Below are 23,714 nucleotides of genomic sequence, written 5' to 3' on the forward strand. Positions count from 1 at the left end.
TCATTTTCTGTGAGATTAACAGCGACAAATTTGATTTTGCAGTACTTTCTGTGAGATTAACAGTAACAAATCTGATTTTGTACAGTACTTTCTGTAAGATTAATAGTAACAATTTAGATTCTGTGGGGTACTTTCGGTGTTTTTTGACTCATGGATAAATATGATATGGGTTAGTGCTCATGGAGGAAGCCCAAATATGGTCGTCCTCCGAAAGTTCTTAAGAATTATTCCAGTGTAGGCCAGCTAATTACAACACCTCTCACCTCTCTGAATGAGTGTTCTAGGTGCTGATGCCCGAGAGGTCGAGGAGAGTGTGATCGACCGTTTGAACCTTGTGCTGCTTACAAATCCATCTTTCCATCTTACTATGGATTATAGAGCAGGAATTCTTAAACAGGCAGCTGCTGTTAAAGTTAAATATAATAGCAAGAAACATATATTTAATTTGTGCTATAGACCTAAATGTGTATTTATTGAATAATACTTATAGCCACCCATCACAGTGAGATGCTGTGGTTCTCACCATTCTCATAAACATCATGAGTCTGTTGTTTTCTTTTCTTTCTTTTTTTTAAAAAAATATTTAAAAAATGTTATTGATTATATTATATTGATACATATTATATGTATATTATATTGATATACTCCCACACCAAAATTGAGAGACTTGAAGGAAAGCACACAAGACAGTGAAGTGATTAGAACAGTGAACATTTATATAATTTACATGGACATGTTGCACTTAAATAGCTATGTAAACATAGAGACAGTTGTTTCTTCTATAGTTTAAAGCTGAAGATGAGGAAAAACTTTGGTCATACTTCAGGATGAAGACAGGTTGGGGAGAAAGAAAAAGAAAAACAAATGAGATGCTACTGCTTTAGGGCACACAATGCTTCCTTTGGTGACTGACTGCTGACTAATGTTATATGTGGTAAAAAGCATGGGCACAAGACAGAGGAGGGAAAACCAGTGCATTCAAAGGCTGAGGTGCTTCGGTCTGTGCCGTCCAGCAGGGCAAAGGGTGGAGGGGGGGGGGGGGTTAAATTCAGAACCATACAAACAAATCATTATTGCTTTTCAATCATTTAGTTTTTTGGTGTCAAAGAAAGAAAGCATGAGACTGCACTTTGGTAATTAGCCCCATTTGGATGTTTTTACTGTTTTGTTTTTGCCTCCTTTTTTTTGGTTGTGGTTTTTGCAAAGAACGCTAGGGCTGATTCAGAGACGTCTGGTCGTGTTGCCACCACTGACATGCTACATGTGAACCAACGCCTGCTCTTTGGGCCGCATTGGAGAGCTGCACTCCGGAACATTTTGGTTTTCATCTTCAAGTAGCAAAGCAATAAATATCATATGTGCTTCCTGCTTCTACTTCCTTCTGGACACACACACACACACACACACACACACACACATACACATACACACACACACACACACACACACACACAAACACATGCATACATTCATACATACATACACACTGAGGTAACTGTTGTTTTAAAAAATAATATGTACAAAATGCCTCATGTAGAGTAAGTAGAGCTCAATAACAACAAAAAATCCTCTAAGAGCATGCATTACTGACGTTTTTTCCTTTTGATTTTGAAACAAGTTGGGAATACAACATTTCAAATGTCTACCTTTGGCCAGACAGAAAAAAAAACTTCAACTGAAGAGCTGTCCTATCCCTGTTATCAAAGGGCACACCTTCAGCATAGGATGCTCCTTATCTCTGCCACAGGCCGATATGACAGGGCTAAGACAGGCAGAACAAAAGAAAAATATCTACAAAAGAAGTATGATCATAGAAAAATAAGAAAATAGCCAATTACAATGAATTTACCCAGTCATTGTAAACATTATTTTCCAAGTATTGCTTTCAAAGGACAACACATTGCATAATAAATTAAGGAGGTTACTTACTACATTGAACCAAAAATAACAAGACAATAATATTAATAACAACAATATCCACATCAACAACAACAACAATGTCAACAACAATGATATTAAAATAGTCATATGAAATTAAGGAAAGATGATTGTCTTTGTCTTAAGTGTAGGACACTCTGGAGTGGACAGTGTCTTTGAGCCCTGAGTACTGAAGTCCCTGAAGACAGAACCAGAGCCTCGGTTGCCGTCAACCAAAAAAAACAAGAAGGAAAATAATTTACAACTCATTAATTGTTGCCACCTTCTCCCAAAGCGCCTGGTTGTTAGTCAGTAAAACAGGCTTGGGTTGGGTGGTGTGCTTGTGTGTGTGTGCCTCTAGGAGTGTGATTCAGTGGTTACTTCTTTCTTGTAAGTAGTAGTAGTGGTGGTGGTGGTAAGTACAGGTTGGTTTAGGACTCCATGGCTTCCACGGTCTCCTGTTTGACCTTGACGGAGAGCAGAGGCTGGGGGCTGCCATGGCGTAGCTTGATGACGGACACCTCGCTGCTGGGCTGGTATGGACTGAAGCCTGGCGGCGGTGGAGGCAGGTGCAGCGTGTCCGTGTGGAAGGATGACACCTTAAGGTCCAGCTCGCGCCACAGCATGCCCAGGATCTGCTTCTCCACCTCGGGGTCCAACACACCGCCCTCCATCTCCTCCAGCTTGTCGGCGTGGTCGGTGATGTCGAAGCGCTCGATCTCCTCGTTGATGCGCGCCAGCTCGTCCAGCGTGCAGCCAGGGGCGGGCGGCGGGCCGCCGGGCGCCAGGCAGTAGCCCTTGGCGTGCAGGCGCAGGCTGCACAGGTGGATGTAGCTGCGTTGGCAGCGCGGGCACTTGTGCGGACGCTCGCGCGTGTGCAGCCGCTTGTGCAGCTTCAGGTGCACGAACTGCGTGAACTTCTGTGGGCACATCTTGCACTGGTAGGGCTTCTCGCCGGAGTGCAGGCGCAGGTGCGTCTTCAGGTTACTAGTACTGCTAAAGCGCTTGTGACACACCTGTGAGAGAGAGAACCAGAGAGAATGTTAGTGGGTTCGCTTTAAGAGGGATGAACAATCCACCGATTGAAACATCATGTAGCTTGTGCTGAGTGATGAGAGCAGGCCGGATTAATAGGAGTAGGGAACACCTGTCCTTACCTGGCACTCGTGGGGCTTCTCGCCTGTGTGGACGAGGAAGTGCTTCTGCAGGTGGGCAAGCTGGGTGAACCCCTTGCTGCAGGTCTGACACTTAAAGGGCCGCTCTCCACTGTGGACACGGAGATGTACCTGAAAGAGAGAGAAGGGTGGTGAGATCCAGGTGTTTCTGCACAGATGATCTATAGAGACTTGTGGAGAAGGTGGGGGTTGGGGGGGGGGGGCTGAGAGGTGAGGAGTGACGTGGGGGGACGGGACTCACCTTGAGGTTGGACAGCTGGCCGAAGGTCTTGCTGCAAACGTTGCACTCGTACTTGATCTTGCCGTTCTGCTTTTTGAGCGGGTAGGGCAGCGTCTTGTAGCCCGTGGAGCTGCCGCGCTTCATCTTGCTCAGGTTGATGGCCTCCTCCGGGTCGGCCCGTGGGTCAGCGGGACCCAGCAGGGCAGAGGTAGGCTTGGTGGGCAGACGGTCGCCCGAGGCCGCCGAACCGGCAGTTGGCGAGCCGCTGGACGGCGCGTGGGGGTGGTGCCCGGCGGGCTTGTCTTTCAGGGACGTGGCGGGCGAGAAGGCACTGGTCGGGGCCGGCACCAGGAAGTCCCGATGGGCCACGTCAGCGGCGGTGGGGGGGAGCAGGAAGCGGCGTCGGACGGCGTCGGCCTCGGACGGGAGCATGCCCGGCGGGAGGGGCATGTGTGTGGGCATCAGGCCACTGTAAAGCGGGTACATGCGGGAGAAGACGTTGCCCGCCGGCGCCGGGCCGTACGGGGGCAGGAGGTAACGCGGGTACTGCGGGCTCTGGTAGAAAGGCGACGGCAGGGCGCCGGGCGGCGAGTAGCCGGGGAAGGGGCCCAGGGAGCGGCCGTAGAGGCCCGGGTGGAGGGCGGCCGGGAAGCCGTCGCGCGGCTCGTGCGGGGGGCCGGATCTCGGCGGGGACGCGCTACGCCGGTGGTGTGGGCTGCGCTCGGGGCTGCTGCGAGCGTCCGGGCTGGCCGTAGCCGAGGACTGTCCGGGCGAGCGGGCGGGGTAGCCAAACGGAGTGTTGGCCTTCAGCAGCTCCTTGCTCAGGTGCTGCAGGTGCGAGTGTGGGTGGGGCTGCGGCCGGATGGGGTAGACGGCGCGCGGGTAGATCGGCCGCTCCGGGCTGTCGGGGCAGTGGGGGGGGCGTGTGGCCAGCGGGCGGCTGGGCTCTCGCTTGGTGTCCTTGAGGATCTCCAACACGCTGTGCTCTCTCTTCACGGGCTTCACCACCTCTTCTGTCACCTGCTGCTTCGCCTCCATCAGGCTCTGTTCTGTAAACACACCAGACCAGCACACATTGAGCTTCAAACGTCCAACCACACAAACCTGTGTGTGAGTGTGTGTGTGTGTGTGTGTGTGTGTGTGTGTCTCCAGTCCAGCCCAATTGTATAACAAAATGAATCACAGGCTCTGAGAAAATTGTAGCGAGGCCGGGGTCTAATTGCTTCTCTCCCGGCCCACAGGACCAAGAAGTGCCCCTTGGAGGACCACAATGAGCTCCCATTGTTGCTCGGCCACATACATCTCCTTCTGGCCCAGGAGTCCGAGGGAGCACTAAGTAACTTGGTTGTCCAATTAGAGCGACAGTTTGACAAATTGTCTTGGGCAAAAGACCTTAGACAGGAAGTGAGGCATGACAACAGCCCCTGGGCAGGGTGGTGGAGAGAGAGAGAGAGAGAGAGAGAGAGAGAGAGAGAGAGAGAAAAGGAGAGAGAGAGAGAGAGAGCATTTTGCTGAGGGCACTGATACAATCTAATTGAGAGAGAGAAGGGGGGGGGGGGGGGGTGATTGAAAGTTTCCTACCAACAGATATCCAAACAAAGCCCAAAGTTATATTCCCTGTCCCCGCCTCACTAAACACACACACACAGGAACACAGACACACACACACACACACACACACACACACACAAAGCAGACACACAAAGCACACACCTAAAGACCTGAAGACACCTAGTGACAAAGAGGGCTGTGTGGCACTTCCAGCACAAAGGCTTTTGTGTAAACTTCTCCAACCCGCCCCTTCACAAAGTACCATCAATAACACACACACACTCACACTCACAGATTTAAGGGCTGCCTGTCTACAGCACCTCTCAGCTGACTTGAGCGTCAGTTATAATAGTGTAGTGTTGCTCATACGTGCACAGTGTATTCACTGTCAAAAATAGAAAAGAGAGAGAGAAGAAAAAAAACACTTCCACCCTTCTGGGACCACAACACAATCTAAACACTGAGGTTATCGGCAACCCCCCCCCCCACCACCACCACCACCCCTCATCTGCCCCTGGCCCACCCCCCCACCCCCAGTCCTCCTCCCCAGAGGGCTCCCACTAAACAAACAGCCCCGGCGATCGCACAGATATCAATCTGTCAGCGCAACCCTGGCCGCCAGGAAGTTCAAGTAGTCAATGGAGGAGACGTTTTTCTTCTTCTCCTTCTTCTCCATGCTACCCCTTCTTCCCCCTCCCCACTTCCCCTCCCTCTCTCTCTCTTTTAAGTGCCAAATAAATTAGGAAGTCGTGCCAAAGGGCTGTCCGCGCCTCTGGCCCTACGCCTTCTCTCTCTCTCTCTCTCTCTCTCTCTCCTCGCCGAGCAGGGGGTGTTTGTCAGAGTGTGTGTGTGTGTGTGGAAAGAGAGAGTGAGAGCAAAAAAATAGAAAGAAAGAGAGAAAGAGACTGAGGGTGGAAGGAAAAAAAGGAGAGAAATCTACGAAAAGGAGAGAGTGGTCTCAGTCTTACTAAGCAGGTAGGTGACTGTTGACATCCTCCAGGGGTACTGTAAATTCCAGCGAAATGCTGAGTATTTTTTCAGTGGTAGCCTAATTAACCGATATTGTGACGATGTGATATTTTCTCTCTCGTTGTTTCCTCTGAATGTAAAAGTTCAGAGTAAGTGAACGTCGGCGGTCCTATAAATGTAAGAGTTTAGAGTAAGTGAACGTCGGCGGTCCTTCCAGTCATCTCAGGCCATTCCACTGCACTGAGTCACCACTGCAATGGCCCCACGGCTGCTCCAGCTATGACTGCAAGTGTGTGGACCCGACCCAGGAGTGAGGTGGAGGACACACTTTCTCTCTCTCTCTCTCTCTCGCTCTCCCTCTCTCTCTCTCTATGGTCCCTCTCTCTGTCTGTCTCCCACTCCCCTGCTCAGGTAGAAGGTATAGAGAAGTGATGATGTCAGCTGCAGGTCATCGGCTTAATTACAGGCCTGCTCAGAGTCATCAGAGACATGGGGTGTGTGTGTGGGGGGGGGGGGGGTATAAAGGGCAGTGGAGGCAGGGTAGGTTGGTTTGGTTGGCGCCCCAGGGGATGCGCATGGCCCAGGGCCCAGGGGACCGGAGTCAGTCTGGCTGGCCTGTTCCCGCCACACCTTCAGGCAGAATGTCGTTCTCTGTAACCCCCCCCAACACACACATACACACACCCTCCCTCTCTTTCACTACCTCCCCTTCTCTCTCTCTCTCTCTCTCTCTCTCTCTCTCTCTCTCTCTCTCTTTCCCTCTCCCTCTACCAACAAAGGCCAAGCTTAGTGACTTTTATTGCTGCTTGAGCAACAACAGATCGAGCGTGTTAGGCGAGCTTTTATGTTGAGAGAGTGCCTTTAAGTGAGGTTGACTCTAGCATTACCTCCAGCCCTCCCTGAGAAAGGCCCATGTCATGAAACTTCGTCATTACCAGGGCTGAGTAAAAACATGAGAGAGACAGAGAGAGAGAAACTAGTGAACAGGGAGACAGTAGGAATGTCTGATCGCCCCAGAGATGAAAGGACAAACGACAATGTTTCTGTTTCTCTTAGATAATAACAGGCTCACATCCCCTCACTGTGTGTGTGTGTGTGTGCACGCTTTTTGACCATGTCTCTGTCTTCAACTCAGACCAGCATAGAGAGCCACACACAACGCACACTGTTGAAACAACAACGAACACTTCAAGAGCTTCAAATGAGAAGACTGAACAAAAGGCCGTCTTTCAAAGCAACAGATGGGAAGGGATCTTGTATGTGTGTGTGTGTGTGTGTGTGTGTGTGTGTGTGTGTGAATATGTGTGCGTGCATATATGTGTGGCAGTAGATGTGTGTGTGTGTGGGGGGAGGTTAGTTTACTCACTTAGTTTCTGCATCATGATCTCCCCAGAGGCAGGGTAGTGGAGGCGTCGGGCGAACTCGGGGCAGTACCACACCAGTAGCTCCTGGCCCGCGGGAATGGCCTGGACCGTGTAGAAGTAGATGCTCATGCCGTTCTGGCAGGCCGCCAGGTTCTGCTCCTGCTCCGAGTGAGCCGGGTTGACGTAGCGCATCCAGTTGCTCTTGTCCTCGTTCAGACCGTCCACAAAGTGGTGGAACTTGCCGTCCGAATAAATCTGCAGAGAAGTGGTGGAGAATGTCAGAAGAACGTCATGTCAAGGAGAGAGAGAGTCTGGTTCTAAGAACACAGGAGTTTTGCTTTTTGTTTAAAGAGGCTTCAGTCCCCACATCTCCAGACAACCCCCTGTCATCTGTAAGCCAATGCAGCAGGTACTTCATTTAGAGAGGGGCACCGGTTTCCCACGTAAGCCAGCTTCACCACAACCACAACGCACCTGGCGTCTCATCAGGTGCGTTGCAGAGGCAGCCTAACTGACAGCCAGGCAAATGTGACGCGCTCGCAGACGCTCGCAGTCTCTTTTATAAAGTCACTGGCTGACTCGATTGAGTCAGCAGTACGCCCCCGACAACACTCGCTACTCTGGTAGTGAATCTACACCCCCACCCCCATTTCTCTCTCTCCTCATCTCTCTCTATTTATCTTTCTATCTCTCTTGTCTGTCGTTCTTTCTCAGAGGCACGGAACCAGGTCATATCGGTGTCCTGCGAGGTGTGGAGGTGAGGTTTTGCGCGCGCGTAGGCTCCTTTCACTTGCTGTGGAGGTGCGCTAGCGCTGCGCTCCGTGTTTCTTGGAAGACCACGGTGACATCATTGTGTACAGAGAGCGAAAGAGACAAGCCTCCTTCTGATGTCACCGTGGGGCCTGATGATGTGCTGCTGTTGGAGACGTATGTCAACCATACAGTACTGTATGTCACGGCCTTACTCTATGCTGATTGAACATGGGTAAAGTCAACTGTGAACTCCAGTCGACGTCAATGAATCTTTTTGAGATTCCCACACAGTTTCAACAGTATTTGAAATGTGTTCATGTCATAGAGGAGAATATGACGGAATGGAAAGGAGAATTTATACGGTTCACACCTTAATTAACTAATATATTTGAAGCATCTGAATAATTAAATGTATTGATTATATATTTTTTATTCATTTTCCTTAGGGTTATCTACTGAAGCTTCTTCCTCCTCTCCTCCTCCTCATCATCACACTCTCTCAGCCTAAAGGTAATCCCATTGCGTAAAATGCAGTCATTTTGCTTCCTCCCTCAAGAGCACAGTACAGTCAAAACATGATCACACGCTAAATGAAAAAAACACACACATACACTCTCTCAGCGTCTGTCTCCACCAACGCTGTGGTACAGTTCCCAAAACAGTAGACCTTTACTCAGCGTTTTTTGACTCGCGCGCACACAGAGTGCTGCGCTCACAGCTTCTCTAGAACCCCCGACCCCATGATGTCACGCAGGAAACTAAGGCAGTGGAACAGGAAGTGAGCTGTCATGTTGTTTTTCCTCCCTCCTCTCTCCCTCTTTACTGAAAGTGAAGCTCCTGAAACAAAACAACTCACCCTCCAGAAGTACTTCCTGTTCGCGTCTTTGGGGACATTCTCTGCAGTGTAGACCTCGCCCACTAGGGGGCCAAAGCGAGTTCCCTTGGGGATGTATTCTCTGCTTACAACACCAGTGACCTTGAGAAGAAAAGAGAGAAAGACAGAAAAAGAGCGAGAGAGAGAGAGAAGGAGAAAAAAACATAAAGAGATTAATCAATCAGGAAGGTCAAGTGACGAGACCTCGAGGAGAGGAGGGTGGGAGAGCAGAGTTTCTCTTCTCAGGCTTAGTGTTCACTCTCGGCGCTCTCTGCGGTTGGAGATGATTTACTTTATCACTTCCTGTCACCAGAAGGCCACCATCCTCGCTGGAGAGGGACTCAGGAAGCAGCCATCAGGGCAATCATCAAACCCACGCCAAACAAACAAGACTGGGCACATGTGCGTGTGGACGTGTGTGTGTGTGTGTGTGTCAGGGTTGTGCACAATTCGAATTGCAATTCTGCTTCCTGTTTGCTACCTCAATTGAAATGCAAGTGAAATTCAAGAATTTAATTGGAATTTAAGAGCCAGTTTCAATTAAATTCTGGAATTTTGCACGAGCCTGGTGTATGTCTGTGCTAGGGTGCATGAGAGTTCCACTAGCTGTGAGAGAGGTCTCCAGCTTTGTTCTTAGGAGGTGGTGATGGTGAGCAAGAGCGTTCAGGTGAGTGCAGCAGACGTTAGTCAGGAAGAGGCACACCTACGGGTGACACCCACAAGAGGAGGCACACCTACGGGTGACACCCACAAGAAAACACCGCTCAGCTGGAGGGGAGGGCGCTTTTGATGCAGAGTACGCACTGACTTTCTTCTCACTAATGCCACCCCCAAGTACACACACACACACACAGACTCACCAAACCTAAAAAACACTCTCGGCCACAAAGCATTCTCTGTCACATATTACAACAACAGTGGAGGGGGAGACCTCAAAGGAGAAATCTACACCTACGATTATAGCACTTTGTTTCTTTGAGGTAAATAACTTCAAACACCCCTTAGTTTCAACAAAAGCAGCCCACAAGGACGTGCACATGCACATATGCACAGTCAAAAAAAAAAAAAAGAAACCCACACACAGGCAATTACTGTCTGGTAGTTGTGGATTACGACCCAGACTTTAAACTAATCTCTTCACCCTCTGATGAACTAACACAGACACCCTTATCCCCCTCTTCCCAATCCTATTGCCATGTTTCTAAAGGTCCCCTTTTCCACCCCCCCTCACCTATGTGCACATGGAGCCGTACAAACAGCCCCACGTCGAGACAGAAGGGCTCAGGAAATCCCCCTCATCTCCTCCACATCTCCTTAGAGGCTTCCACATCTATGACAAAACACATGCTTCCATTTGAAGATTAGGCCGCACTGTTTTGGGTAATTGATTAACTAACGCTTTACAATGCCCCTTCTAAACATATCATCAATACTCTCATCACGACCATCAATGGACCCTAATGCCCTCTCAGGTCAACCACAGAGGAACCATTCGTTTGGCAGTTAACTATTCACTCATATTTTTATCAGCTTGTAAAGAACTATAAAGAGGCTCACTTTCCAACTCCCTCCAAGGAACAGATAAGGATAAACAGAGAGTAATGATGAGAAAATCTATCCCTTGCCAAATGAGTGTGTGTGTGTGTTTGTGTGTGTGTGTGTGTGTGTGTGTGTGTGTGTGTGTGTGTGTGTTTGTTTGTTTTTCCTCTTTCCATGATCCAGGTGGTTAGAACAGTGACTGTCTGGAGCCTGTGTCCAAAGGTAGGCTTTTTTCTGTTTTTGTGAGTAGGAGGTATCCTGAAAAACCCCCTTGAACTCGATGGAGAGAGCGCGATGTTGGCCAGAGTGATGATTCAGGGCTGGTTGGGGGGGTTTTCTGCTGTGGATGGTTACGGTTTGGACTGGATGTCCTGGATCAGCATTTGTGGCTTCTCTCTCTCTCTCTCTCTCTCTCTCTCACTCACTCTCTCTCTCTCTCTCTTCTCTCTGTCCTCCCTTGCTCTTTCTCCTACCCACTTGAGCTTTCTCCCCTGACCAGGGCACACTGGAATTTGGCAAGTAGTACTACCTCAAGACAAACACTCTCTCTCTCTCACACACACACACACACACACACACACACACACACACACACACACACACACACACACAAACAGAGGCTTAGACAGACAGCGCTGCTGCCGCTGCGTCGTGATGGTCTTAAAACGGCTCGCTGACAATGCCAAGATAAAGAAGATGAATTAGAGGCGTGTGACGATGAGCCTGTGCAGACTTAAGGAGCCCCTGTATAAACATGCATCACGACTCCTCTTGGCACACAGAGCTGACAGTGGGGGGGCCGGGGAAGCACCCGAAAACCTCCCTCTAGCTTCCCCACACACACACACACACACACACACACACACACACACACACACACAGTACAGGAGCAATGCTGCCGCCGCTACATTTCCCCTCCCTCAGGGCATCAATCCTCAGCCGTCTGCCGCTCAGACAACACGCTGTATTAGAAAGCTGACATCACACATAAACGCTCCAGTTAATGAGGTGAAAGGAGTGAGGGAGGCTCCTAGTCCAAACGGCTCCATGAGTAATGGAATGAGTCTTGTCAACACACACACACTCACACACAAACATATATGCATATACAGATCAAGCACCGATGGCAAGATTCCTGCCAACCCCCATCCCTCCCCCTCCCTGCCCCAGCTGGGTTTCCACCAGCGAGCCCTCGAGCGATAAGCCTTCCCAGGCTGCATTTGGGTGACCAGGCACTGAGTCACCTGTGGGTTGGTGTCTTTGAGTCTGTGGGGGGTGCTGGGAGAGATGGAGCTCGTGGAGAGAAGTCTCGGTGAGTGTGTGGGTGTGTGTGTGTGTGTGTGTGTGTGTGTGTGTGTGTGTGTGTGTGTATGTGTGGTCTGGTCTTACCTCTTTTGAGTTTGCTGGATGCTTAAAGGCCAGGTTGCGGGGCAGCGAGGCTTCGGCGCGGCTCAGGTCTGGGTGAGCCTCGGGGCCGCCCTCCCAGGTGTGGTCCTTCACAATGTAGGTGCACTTCTCCTTGAAGTCGGCCTCCGTCCATGCGGTCATGTCAGCGTCCTGTACGTCCATCTTCTTGTCCTCGATGGCGTGGTCTGCTGTATGTGGCGCCCCCTCGGTGGTCAACATGGCTTTGCTATGCTGAGAGGCAGCCTGAAAGAGAAAACAATGGAAAGAAAGAAGGAAAGAAAGAAAGAGAAAGAAAAAAGAGTGTGTGAGTGAGTGAATGAAATCTACACTGAGTCAGTGGGTCTCATTGTGTCGAGCTGACTAATCGTCTACTTGTCTCAGTGGGAACCAGGAAACGCTTCAGCCCCATAGAAACGCTGAATTCTAAACCTGAAATCGCCATTAGATACTATACTATTGTATTTACATAAACAATTACAAAACACAACAGAAAAAAAATAATAATTCACATTAACTGAAATTTCAGCATGAAACGTAGTTATTAAAAGTTTTGTCTTGGTAAATTAGATTGCTAATTCAATTCAGGGGGGAAAAAAGAATTGTACTCTCAGGAAGGGGATTTCAAGCTCACGTAAATATTTAGATGGACACAATTTACAAGCATAAATATTACATCCAGTTGGACTGTCCGGTAATTCCGATACCACCACAAAAAGTCTAAACTCACCACAGCTTACAACAGACAAACCGGGAGGCAATTACTGTCCAAAACCTCTTTCTAATGTTTGGCCTGTCCAGACGCCCCCTCTTTCTCTCTCTCTCCCTCTCTCTATCCCCTCGTCCACCCCACTCTTTCTTCCTCTGCTTTCCCTCTCTCTCCCATGCATCCCCTGGGTGGAAAATGGTCACAAACAAGGGAAGATGGAGGAAGGAAGTGCTGTCTGCATCTGAATGGAGCTAAAATTGGAATCAGAGTGGCAGAGCAGCGGAACCGGCAAGCCATCTCAGAGTGTGTGTGTGTGTGTGTGTGTGTGTGTGTGTGTGTGTGTGTGTGTGTGTGGAGGAACAAGGGGGAGACGAATTCACAAATTTTCCATTTGGGGGCCACAGAGGCACAAACAAACTTCAAACACTTCCCACCAGCAGCAGCGGCCGAGTGTCCCACGCACGCACACACATCCTTGTGGAGCCCAGCTTGCGGCCTTCAGGGTTGTGTCCTGCCGCAGTCGCTCACAATAAGACATCAAAACCCACTCCGAAACAAACGCCACAACAGGAGACTATTACACCACCAGCAGAAACAACCAACGTCATCTACACAATGTTGGAACCAGACAGGCTGAAAAGAGCCACAATTTAATGCCACCTATTGTGTTTATTAAATCCCCCAAACACGGTTGTATTTCGCCTCAAAATAAAGGCACGCAATTATGTCATGAGGGATTTTGTGTTGTTGTGAAGTTATCAAATTCCTTAAACTGAGAAAAGTTGTTTTTCGCCATACAGGAATTTGAAACATTTTGAAATAATAAAAGCTAAAGATACAACACATCACATATCTTAATGGGGCCATCCTTTAAAAAAAAAAAAAAAAAGAATCTGTTGGCCACCTGTGCAAAGTCAAAACTAATTCTGAAACTGAAAAACTGCAAGAGAGCAACCGATTTATGCTTCACCCAGCGGTGTGTTTTTTTTTTTTTTAAACAATTTTTGAAAGAATACAGTTTCTGTTTTTTTCAAAGTTAATTCCAACATTAACTTTGAACATGCCATTAAAATAGAACTGTAAATATTAATGTAAGTATTAGTCTCTAATTAAGTTTAAACATAACAGTGAAATCAAATTTGTTAAAAGTCAAATGTAGAAAAACTCCCTGCTGAGATACAGAAACATTTCCTACAATTATGTATTCTGAATCTCATGTTACAAATCTTGCATAAAATGAATCACAGAAATTAAAGGTGCTTTCATTTACATTATTCACAGACAATCTATTTTTTAAAAATGGTAAATATTTCACCTGAATTTATAAGACAACAAAAAACTTTGAAATAGATTTAGAAATAGAAAACATTGACCACTTCAAAACACTAACGAAAAAAAGATTAAATGGACTAAACAATTTATTTCCAAAGTATGTTACCCATTTTTGAATGAATTGATTAATTGAATGAGTTGAATTGAATGAGTAACTTTCCAAGCTTACAGCAAAACAAAAATTTAAACAAAAAAAGAGACTGCGTCTCAAATCACTGACTGAAACACCAAACAGACAACGTCAGAAATCTTTCTCGCTTAATTCAGACAGGTACCACTCACTGACAAGAGATAAAAAAAATCTCTTTTCTCCAAACAGAAGCAGTAAAAGAATGCAGAACAGGCCCTACTCACCGCTAAACCTTGATCCCAGCCACACATAGAGCCGGCTGCTATCTCCCCTGAGTGTTTCCCTGTGTGTGTCCTTGTCTCTTGGGTACGGGACAGGTGCAGTTCCCCTTCCAAACCCAGTGTTACTCCAGACTCTGGCTTCAGTGTGTGTGTGTGTGTGTGTGTTGTTCAGTACTCGTCTTGAGTTTGACTGACTCTTTCTCTCCCTCTCTCCTCATGGTAGTAGAAGTCTGGTCCCTCCCACCTTCCCTCCCACTCCACTCCCACCTCCTGACTCCGCCCACTCTCCTCGCGCAACAGATCTAACAATTCACTGTCACACTCTCGTGCTTACATGCGCGAAAACACACACACACACACACACACACACACACACACACACAAACACTCAAACACACACAGACACCACTCTCTGCATCCTCTTTTCCCTGTCTGCTTTCTCTATGGGCACGGAAGGGAGAGAAAATAAGAAAGCTTTCACCGTGCTGCAGTTTTTAATGAATTCAGATAAGCCTCCCAAAACACACACACACACACACACAAACTTTTCTCTTTCTTACACACACTCACATTGTGCATTTCCACTAACAGTAACACTTACAAGATAAAAATTAGTCACTGCTACCATACCAGCAAAAGGATTCAGCTTTTGACTATGTGACTATGTCAAAGCTTTATTAACACATATCCTTAGAGATAGTGGCGATAGCGACTAGCTTTGTTTTAGACGGGGTAGACAGAATTAAGGGAGGGGGCTTGTGTTGATCCCTCTTCCTCTCTGTCTCTTTCTCTCACACTCTCTTCCTGGGGAAGAAGGACATCCTGTGACAGTGACTCAATAACCTGTCGCTGTTTACTAAGCGCTTGAGTCGCAGACAGACGTTCCTGTTTCTCCCAAAGATCTGCTGCTGATCCCCCCCCCTCCCCTCCCCCCACACCCTGTTCTCTGGTCCCCACCTGGGCCTGTCGCTTTTCTGCCTCCAGGGGGCGCCCTGCCATCTTGGCCACCTCTACACAGCAGATACAAACGGACATCTGAGTGAACTGTACATCTGTACATGCCCCCCCCCCCCTTCCCTCTCTCCCTGTTTCTCTTTATCCCCAGACGTCAAAAGAAAAAGGTTTATTCCCCCCAAGGGGAGCCCAAAGTGGGCTAGAGATGGCGTAGTCCACGGGGCTACATGAGGACTCGGGCGAGGAGACAGGAGGAGTGGGCCGTCGCATTCTTATGCCATGAATTGGGATGAAAGTTCTCATCCCAACACATGACGCGTCCTATAGAATCAGTTGGAAACCCCCCCAACCCCCCCCCCCAGCCCGTCATTCTTCCCCTCCTGCGCGCTCTTTCTTTCTTTCTTTCTCTCTCTCTCTCTCTCTCTCTCTCCCTCCCTCCAGCTCTTTGTTTCATGTTCCTCTTCTCTCTTATGATAGACACGCCACTTTGGTTGGTATCAAATAACCACTAATGAAGATAATGAAGATAAGGACACTTGTATTTCACAAGTTAATCACAAGAAGAGAGCGATATGGAGGAGGAAGGGAACAGGAGGTGAAATTCCAAGATGACGGTTGAATCCAGAAACCTAGACAGCAACCCCACCCCACCCCACCCCACCCCCAAAATCCCCTCCACCCCTCATCCACACCCACACACTCATATACACACACTCGTTCACCCTTATCCAGCCATCCCACCCCTCTAGTTGGTGACAAAGAGCTGACCACATCACTCGCTGCCTACTATTTCCTGGCAGGGGCCGGCCCATGAGGCGATCTGAGCCCCCCCAGGACTGCTGCTTCCCACGTCCCCGACCTGGTCCACAGCTTTCTCCAATCTGGCCTACAGATGCCGCTGGCGCTGCTGAGAGACCCGGAGCTCCACAGACGGGCAGCAAGGAAAGAGGGGAACACCCCACCAAGGGAGGGAGGCCGAGAGAGAGAGAGAGAGATAGAGAGAGAGAGAGAGAGAGAGAGAGAGAGAGAAAATTGAAACAAACAAAAAAACAAGGATCTCCAGGACCAAGTAGCTGGGAACAATCTGGAAGAGTGGCTCCCCCCCCCCGCCCCAAACAACGCCTTCCCCTCTAGGCCACCGCCACCACCAGCTTACTGCCACTGAGCCTTAAAAAGCCCCTAAACAAGGCTAGACCCTCCAGGGCTCCAGGGCCTTCTCCCTCTCTCTTTTCCTCTCTTCCTCTTCCTCTCTCTCCCTCTCTCTCTCAGCCCACGCCATAAAGGAAGGAGTGGGCTCCTGGACTGGGGCTGGGGGGTAGGGAGGGGTCTCCTTGGCTCTGAAGTCAAATTCAAATGGCTTTTCTCTCCCTCTCTCTCTCTGTCTCTCTTGTTTTGTTTATGCAGAGGGTTTAATGTGGCTTGCATGCCTGGGGGACAGAGAGCGGTCTATAACAAAAGGGGAGCGGGGGGACTCCAGCAGCTTTGTTGTTTTTTCAGAGGGCCACTATCAATCCCCTTCCGCCCCGCAAACAGGGTTCCATCACAGGGAGCTACGCTGTCACCAGCATCACCTCAAGAAGGTGAGAGATAAAGGAGGGGGGTAGAGAGAGAGGGAGAGAGACAAACAGAGAGAGAAACAGAAGACTGGGTGGACTGAGATAAGTGAACTGGAAGCTGAGACAAAAGATGGCGTTAACAGCAAACTTAATTTCCAGTCTGTCAAACTCGTTGGCCCGTCTGCTTTCCATTTAACTGTTTGTCGGAAGCAAAACAGGCTCCTCGAGGAAAAGCACCATTCAAATGCTTTTGAACAATTGCTTGCATATTTATTTGAAATTCATCCTGACTAAATCCCCCTCTACACGAGTGTGGCGAGTGTGTTTGTGTGTGAGGGAGGGTGGAGGAGGTTGGTTTGGCTATTGTTCTGAAAAAGGCTAATCCCACAATGGTGGAGCCATTAAGAGAATTATATAAATTACCCAATGCCATGATCCCCTGTGTGTGTGTGTGTGTGTGTGCTGTGTGTGTGTGTGTGTGTGTGTGTGTGTGTGTGTGTGTGTGTGTGTGTGTGTGTGTGTGTGTGCGTGTGTGTGTGTGCGCGCGCGCGCGCGCGCGCGCGTCCGTATGTGTGCTTCCACGCACACGCGTGGCTGCAGCAGGCCACTGTACCCCCCACACACACAGCCGCTTGGGGGGGCCGGGCCGACACGTCTAATCCAGCCAATCCGCCCCCTCTCCACCAGCCCCATCCCACCCCAGCCATCTGGAGACAGACTGATCGTCACAGCCACCGGCCTGTGGGGTAGCAGTGGGGTGTGTGTGTGTGTGGAGGGGATCAATACCATGTCCAGACAGTCACCCCTAAATCTAAGGAGGAGCTAATCAAGCTCAGTTTGGCACACCAGATTAAATTGTACTTTTCATTAAGGGCCAAATAGGTTAAGAGGTGTAGACACCAGAAAGAGACCCAAGCACATATAATTCCAACAGGTTCAGGAACAGCTTGTATAATAACAATACAACTACAACAACAACAACAATAATGTAATAATTATTTGGTCAATAATAATAATACATTATATTATTATTAGCAGTAGTAGTGGTGGTGGTGGTAAAAATATATAAAAACAATAAGAAACAACAGCCATAGTTTTTTTCCTTAATTAGTTAGCGCTAATAGGCTATGCCCTAGCACTCTCGAAATATACCATGAGTCAAGTAGGCTTTATCTTTGTTGGCCTGTGTTTAAAAGTGCAACGTTAAGTTTTTATGTGAACACATTTCTGCAGCGGCCTGTTCCAGTAAGTGTCACTAATCAAACTGTGGTTACTCAGCCATACACAACGGTCATCACAAGATCACAAGCCTGAAACTGTGAACTCATCCAATTACAGTAGCCTACTATTGGTCGACATCACGAGAACTATCTTGAGATATCAGCCTTTTGTATAGACTGCGTCAGTAGGCTAAACGATTTTCATAACGCTTTTTAAAAGACGTGTGTCAAATCCAGTGACCTAAGTCATACCTAGAGAGATTGATAATGTCAACGAATAAGGACACAAAAGCGGGGAGAAAGCCATCCGCCCCCTCCCTGCGACAGCTGTAGGCTGAAATAATGTTATTGAAGATGTCAAGTTGCGGTATATGTTACACTGCACAGATATAATGGGCACTGCGCGTGGAGCTCATGTCCGCGAGCCCATGTACGAGTCCCTGTGCTCGCAGGCTGCACCGCGCGCAGCGGGAGCTCAACTGATAAAACGGTGTTAAAGCCCCCACCAGTATTTGTCCACAGGTCAGTAGCGACCATGACATCAACAGCAGTGTGTTGAAGTCGCTTATAATAACTTTTCTTTTCAGTGACAAGTGTTTGAGAGAGAGAGAGAGAGAGAGAGAGAGAGAGAGAGAGAGAGAGCAGAGTTCAATAGAATGATGTTGGGCTCCCGTGCGAACGATTACAAAAAATAAAAGAGGAGAGATTTAAACAAATTCTGCCATATATGTAGGCCTATGTTATATAGGTTATGCGACAAAATGTGAAGTTTTCTTTTCTGGTTCTATTGGCATTGGTTATTCAAATTCAATGAAATTAAGGCAAGTAGCCTATTGATAGAACACATCCTTTCACTGTTCAACCAGCATAGGCTAATATAAGGAATGAAAATAAAATTAGGCCTATTCCTCAAGATGTAGCCTAACAACGAATTAAATTCGAATAGGCTATCCTTTATTCCGATGTTTAAGTGCATTTGACTGTCATTTTAAACTGCAACTAAAAAAGAACTAGCCTAAAACTAAACTAAAACTGAAATAAGAAAAGGTAAAGACGTAGCCTACCTGTGCGTGTTTCCATAAATCACCCGAAAATACTGCTTTCGTAGGCTATCCCAGTTCGTGAGATCACGAGCAACAAAATTGTCTCTTGCAACAAGACTGTCTCTTGGTGTAACTTCAGAGTTTGTCGTGAAGTTGGCAAGGTAAGTAACCTCTTCACCGTTCATACACAAAGCACGCCCCCCTACCTCTGGTGTCCGCTCCACCCAAATTCGTAATTAGGCTTAACACAAGCAATTAACTGAGCAAACTCAAGCAAGCGGATGCCCTCGATAACTCAGCTCAACTAATCGTTTCTTAAATACTTCTTCTCACTCGTAATCCAAATTAACATATTTTGAGAGAAATGGACAGCAGTTTTACCTTTGCGCGAAACACCTTGCAAGCAAGTGTGAGAGATAGTGGGTGGGTAGGTAAAGTCAGCCTTTCGCCTGTGTGTCCACCTTATCAGCAATGGGCCCATCCATTCAGTGAGTACACACAAGCGCAGGAAATTGAGGCATCCTCTCAGAAATGGATAGCTCATTTTTAAAACAAGCAAAAGGCCAGTAACAAATCAGGCGAAACAGGCCTATACAAGAACATCCTTTAATTATATATATTTTTTCATTCAATAATACAAAAAACAATATAGTTTGACTGAACATTATTGCGAAGAATGTAAAGCCCTATAACCAGTTTTCAGAAAATACCGTTTCATTGATAATGAGTAGCCTTTAACATTACACGGCTGCAAACGATTTGTCATTTTCTGTTTTAGATCATTTTACATTATGTCCTGCAGACAAAATACGTCATTCAATCAGAGGCATGACCAGCATGACCACCTAACGAAATAATTTTCAGCCCACTGAATTCATGTTAGACATGTCTTAGTCATTTAATAGCGCACAATTTGTAGACAGTTTCCTATTTGTATTTTTTTTTGTATTTGTGTAGTAATATATTTTACATTTGTGGTTTCTTATGCAATTTACAAATTGACCATACCAGTTAATAAGAAAGTACACTACCTCCTGTCCTGCATATCCAGGGCCTGCTAATCAGGGTTGTGCACAATTCGAATTGCAATTCTGCTTCCTGTTTGCTACCTCAATTGAAATGCAAGTGAAATTAAAGAATTGAATTAGATTTTAAGAGCCAGTTTCAATTAAATTCTGGAATTTTGCACAAGCCTGCTGCTAATACACCTTATTTGGTTGATGTAGGCTAGATTATTTTGTCTGTGATTCACTTTTCATAAAGATAGACAGTTTTAATGTTTTCTCTCTGTCTCCTCTCTCTTTCTCTCTCTACTTCCCTCTCTCTCCTCTCTCTTTCTCTCTCTCCTCTCTCTTTTTCTCTCTATTTCTCTCTCTCTCCTCTCTCTCTTTCTCTCTTTCTCTCTCTCTCTCTCTCTGTCTGTCTGTCTTTCGTTCTCCCTCTCTGTCCGCCCGTCTGAAGCACACATGCGCACGCCCACTCCTGAGATCCGTTATTATGTTTGGGCTGATAATGGAGTCCATGTTGAGACAATCCTTCCCAGTGGCACACTTCCGTCCTGCCCTCGCACTCTCAGATCTTTACATGAAACAGACATTCTGTTCCGGTAGCCCCCTTGCCACAACACACACTCTCTCTCTCACACGCACACACACACAAACATGCGCGCACACACACAAAGGCTCCCCTCATCAAAGGTACCTAAAGTGTGCAGAATGGGTGGCAAACCTCTTCAGTCCACGCCAGCCGGAACTGCGGGTACAAGAGGAACAAGAAAGGTCTCTCTCTCCCCCCTCCTTTCTCTCTCTCTCTCTCTCTCTCTCTCTCTCTCTCTCTCTTTCTCTCTCTCTCTCTTGTGCTCATTCGTTCTCCCTCTCTTCCATCATCCTCTCCTTCATTCACAGCTGGGACTGATCAGAGACCGGCCTGGTCGTTTCCTCAGAGTACTGCAGTCCCTTACACTACAACGCTCCACGTCTATTTCTGTTACACGACTAAGGACTAAGGACTCACACACACACACACACACACACACACACACACACACAAGGAAGAGGGAAGCCCTTGATTTTGCTCTGTCGGAGAACTCACTAGGACTGAGAGTGTGTTTTCTCATCCAGAACTATTTGGTTGGGCAAGCTGCCAAGTCACTCCACATTACACTGGCAAGGAGGATTCATCCCTCTGTCTGCCACGCGCTGCTTTCTCTCTCTCTCTCTCTCTCTCTCTCTCTCTCTCTCTCTCTCTCTCTCTCTGTGTTTGTGTGTGTGTGTGTGTGTGTGTGATGTTAGTGACTGAGGAAGTGTGTGTGTATTGTAGTGCCCATATTTATAAAGATGTATTTGTAGAGGTACTGTATAGTGTTCGTGTGAGTAGAAAAAGTTTGGGAGAGAATATGATTTTAAAAATGCACTTTCACCAATGTGTCTCAAACTAAGCCGCTGTTATCACATCCATATTCCGTCTCTTTCTCATTCTCTTCCACACTGTCTCCTGTTCTCCTTTTCTCCTTCTCTCTCTTCCTCTCCTCTCCTCTGTCTTTCTCACTGGCGTCTTCTGTGTTTTGGTTAATAGAACACTATGACCTTGCGCGGAGGCCTGGAATGCAGAAGTGTGTGAGGACAAGAAGAGGTCTCTGTGGGAGGCCCACTGTTGAAACTAAGCGCAGTCCAGATAAAAAGCCGGCAATAAAGCAATTTCACTTTTCAGTGCTGGGAGGTCAGCAGGTTTGTGTTACAAAAGTGTTGGCTGCCTTTGTCCATGGCTTTGTTTGGATAACAGATGTAGGAACAAATATCGCCGAGCAGCTCACACCTGAACTAGTGAATACCATTTAGGTCATGTTGCACTTCCAAGACCATGTGAGTCTGAGTTAAAAAAAAAATCAAAAATGGACAGCCATCAGTGAAAACTGTTTACAGTAAAGGAGGAGGAATTATGGCTATGATAATGATTGCATAATACTTATAGTGGTCTATATGATTACATGCCGTTCAGATTTACATTGGCCTTTTTATCGTATTGTGTGTGTGTAGTCATAAACACTATGGTTGTTGATTAATATCAGTTGAAGTGAGCTCAAGCATGAAAATCCATCTTTAATCAGTTACCACAGAATCTTAATAAATGTCATCAGACAGACTTATGAGCTGGCGTATCATCTGACCTGATTAAAAACTATAAATATATGGATGTTTAATTCTGATTTTACTATCTGACAGCTGGATCGTCATATAAACACTAGGCTGATGCATAATTAGTATTGATTTTTTTTAATCATCACAGATCAAGTGGACACAATTAGACCCCAATCGAAGGCACAAATGTGTCTGAGCTAGCGGGGTTTTGCGTACCCCCCTCCCACCCCCTTTTTTCCATCCAAAAGCAAGTGTTTGGTGGCCAGTGCGCGCGGGCTGGGCTGGAGCGATAGCTTCTTGACTGCGGAGGGTGATAGATGAGCTGCAGGATGGATATGACAGGAGAGGGGTGCTGCCACGAGTCCGACCCCAGCCCGGCTTAATCAGCAGCGGGGGACAAAGGGCTTCATTTACCCTGCCACTGGTACTTAATGAGCCCTCAGTCAATCAGCCAGCTCAATCTGGTAGAAACACAGACACACACACACACACACACACATACACACACACACAGAGCCCATGTGCATTCATGTGCACACACACACACACCCCAATTCATTGACACACGTGCACAAAGAGAAAGGAACATGGACACATGTGTGCGCACACACAAAGGGAAGGGGGGCAAACGCCACTCATATGCCAGTTAACAAGTGTGTGTGTGTGTGTGTGTGTGTCAGGGGGAGGGGGAGGGGGGTTATTCACTGATGCCATACACTCTCTTCAGGGAAAATAACCCACCCACTGCTTGTCCCATTCACTCCATCATTGATTTCTCATTTATTAATTAATGCCAAAAATTAATTCACTTGCCGATACAATGACGTGAGGCGTTCATCAGGAATCTCCCTCACAGCAGGGGACAAACACATAGAAGCCAGTGGGACTTATTTACGGGCAAGCAATCACAATAAAAACGTTGCCACGGCGAGCTGATCATTTTGGATTATTAATCTGTATTAAGGGAAAGATGGACAGGTGGCCTCAGCTTTCAGACTCCTTCACAGTTTTGTTACATGTGGTAAACAAGTGTCCTTGGAGGCCAGGCAGTGCGAGTCGAGCACAGAGGTAGATCACATCTTTATCTCCGGCTCGTCTTTCTCCCCTTTCTCCATCATACTCATTTTCTTTTTTTGCCCCACCCCCTATTATTTTTTAAACGGAGAGTCTGAGGGACAATAGCTCATTGTCTGACCTGCAGTGGTCCCAACTGCCCCACTTTGTTTCGCTTGTTTCTTATTTCTGCTCTAGTTGGCAAAGAGAGGCATCAGGCCTGGACTGGACTGCCCCCATTCAAGTCTCTACGTGCCCTGTCTATACTGGTGTGTGTGTTTAGGATTATGGAGAACTTAGAATTATGTAATGACATGCATAAAATCAAGACAATGCAACAATGTTCAAAAAGAAATGTTTTGGCCCAACACTATTACTGTTTTTCTTCTTTGTCGAAATTATAAATAGTAGAGTTCAACCCCTCCTCCAAACATCCCTGTGATTCACGCCATGTTTCAGCGTTGGTATTTAGTATTAATGTTATTTGTGTGTGTGTGTGTGTGTGTGTGTGTGTGGATGTGTGGGCAGCCCTAACTAGCTCACTGATATGGTTGATTTGGTCCACCCTCCACAGGTTGTTGGCAGTGAGAACA

At 47.4% G+C, this 23,714-nt stretch overlaps 1 protein-coding gene across 3 annotated transcripts; it reads right to left on the reverse strand.

The window, feature by feature from the left end:
- Positions 1-695: 695 nt before the first annotated feature.
- Positions 696-19,412, reverse strand: prdm1a (PR domain containing 1a, with ZNF domain). Of its 3 annotated transcripts, none has more exons than XM_042108391.1 (7): positions 19,313-19,412; positions 11,752-12,012; positions 8,806-8,925; positions 7,199-7,451; positions 3,334-4,361; positions 3,075-3,203; positions 696-2,933 (listed from the first exon to the last, which is right to left on the reverse strand). In XM_042108391.1, exons 2-7 carry the CDS (start codon positions 11,986-11,988, stop codon positions 2,349-2,351), a joined length of 2,352 nt encoding a protein of 783 aa, XP_041964325.1. In that variant the 5' UTR covers positions 11,989-12,012; positions 19,313-19,412; the 3' UTR covers positions 696-2,348. The 3 variants fall into 3 exon arrangements, with proteins under 3 accessions (XP_041964325.1, XP_041964324.1, XP_041964323.1); XM_042108390.1 differs by lacking the exon at positions 19,313-19,412 and adding an exon at positions 18,953-19,091; XM_042108389.1 differs by lacking the exon at positions 19,313-19,412 and adding an exon at positions 14,162-14,330.
- Between the last annotated feature and the right edge of the window lie 4,302 nt (positions 19,413-23,714).

The sequence above is a fragment of the Alosa sapidissima genome, chromosome 10 (genome assembly GCF_018492685.1).
Source record: "Alosa sapidissima isolate fAloSap1 chromosome 10, fAloSap1.pri, whole genome shotgun sequence".
NCBI classification, from domain to species: domain Eukaryota; kingdom Metazoa; phylum Chordata; class Actinopteri; order Clupeiformes; family Clupeidae; genus Alosa; species Alosa sapidissima.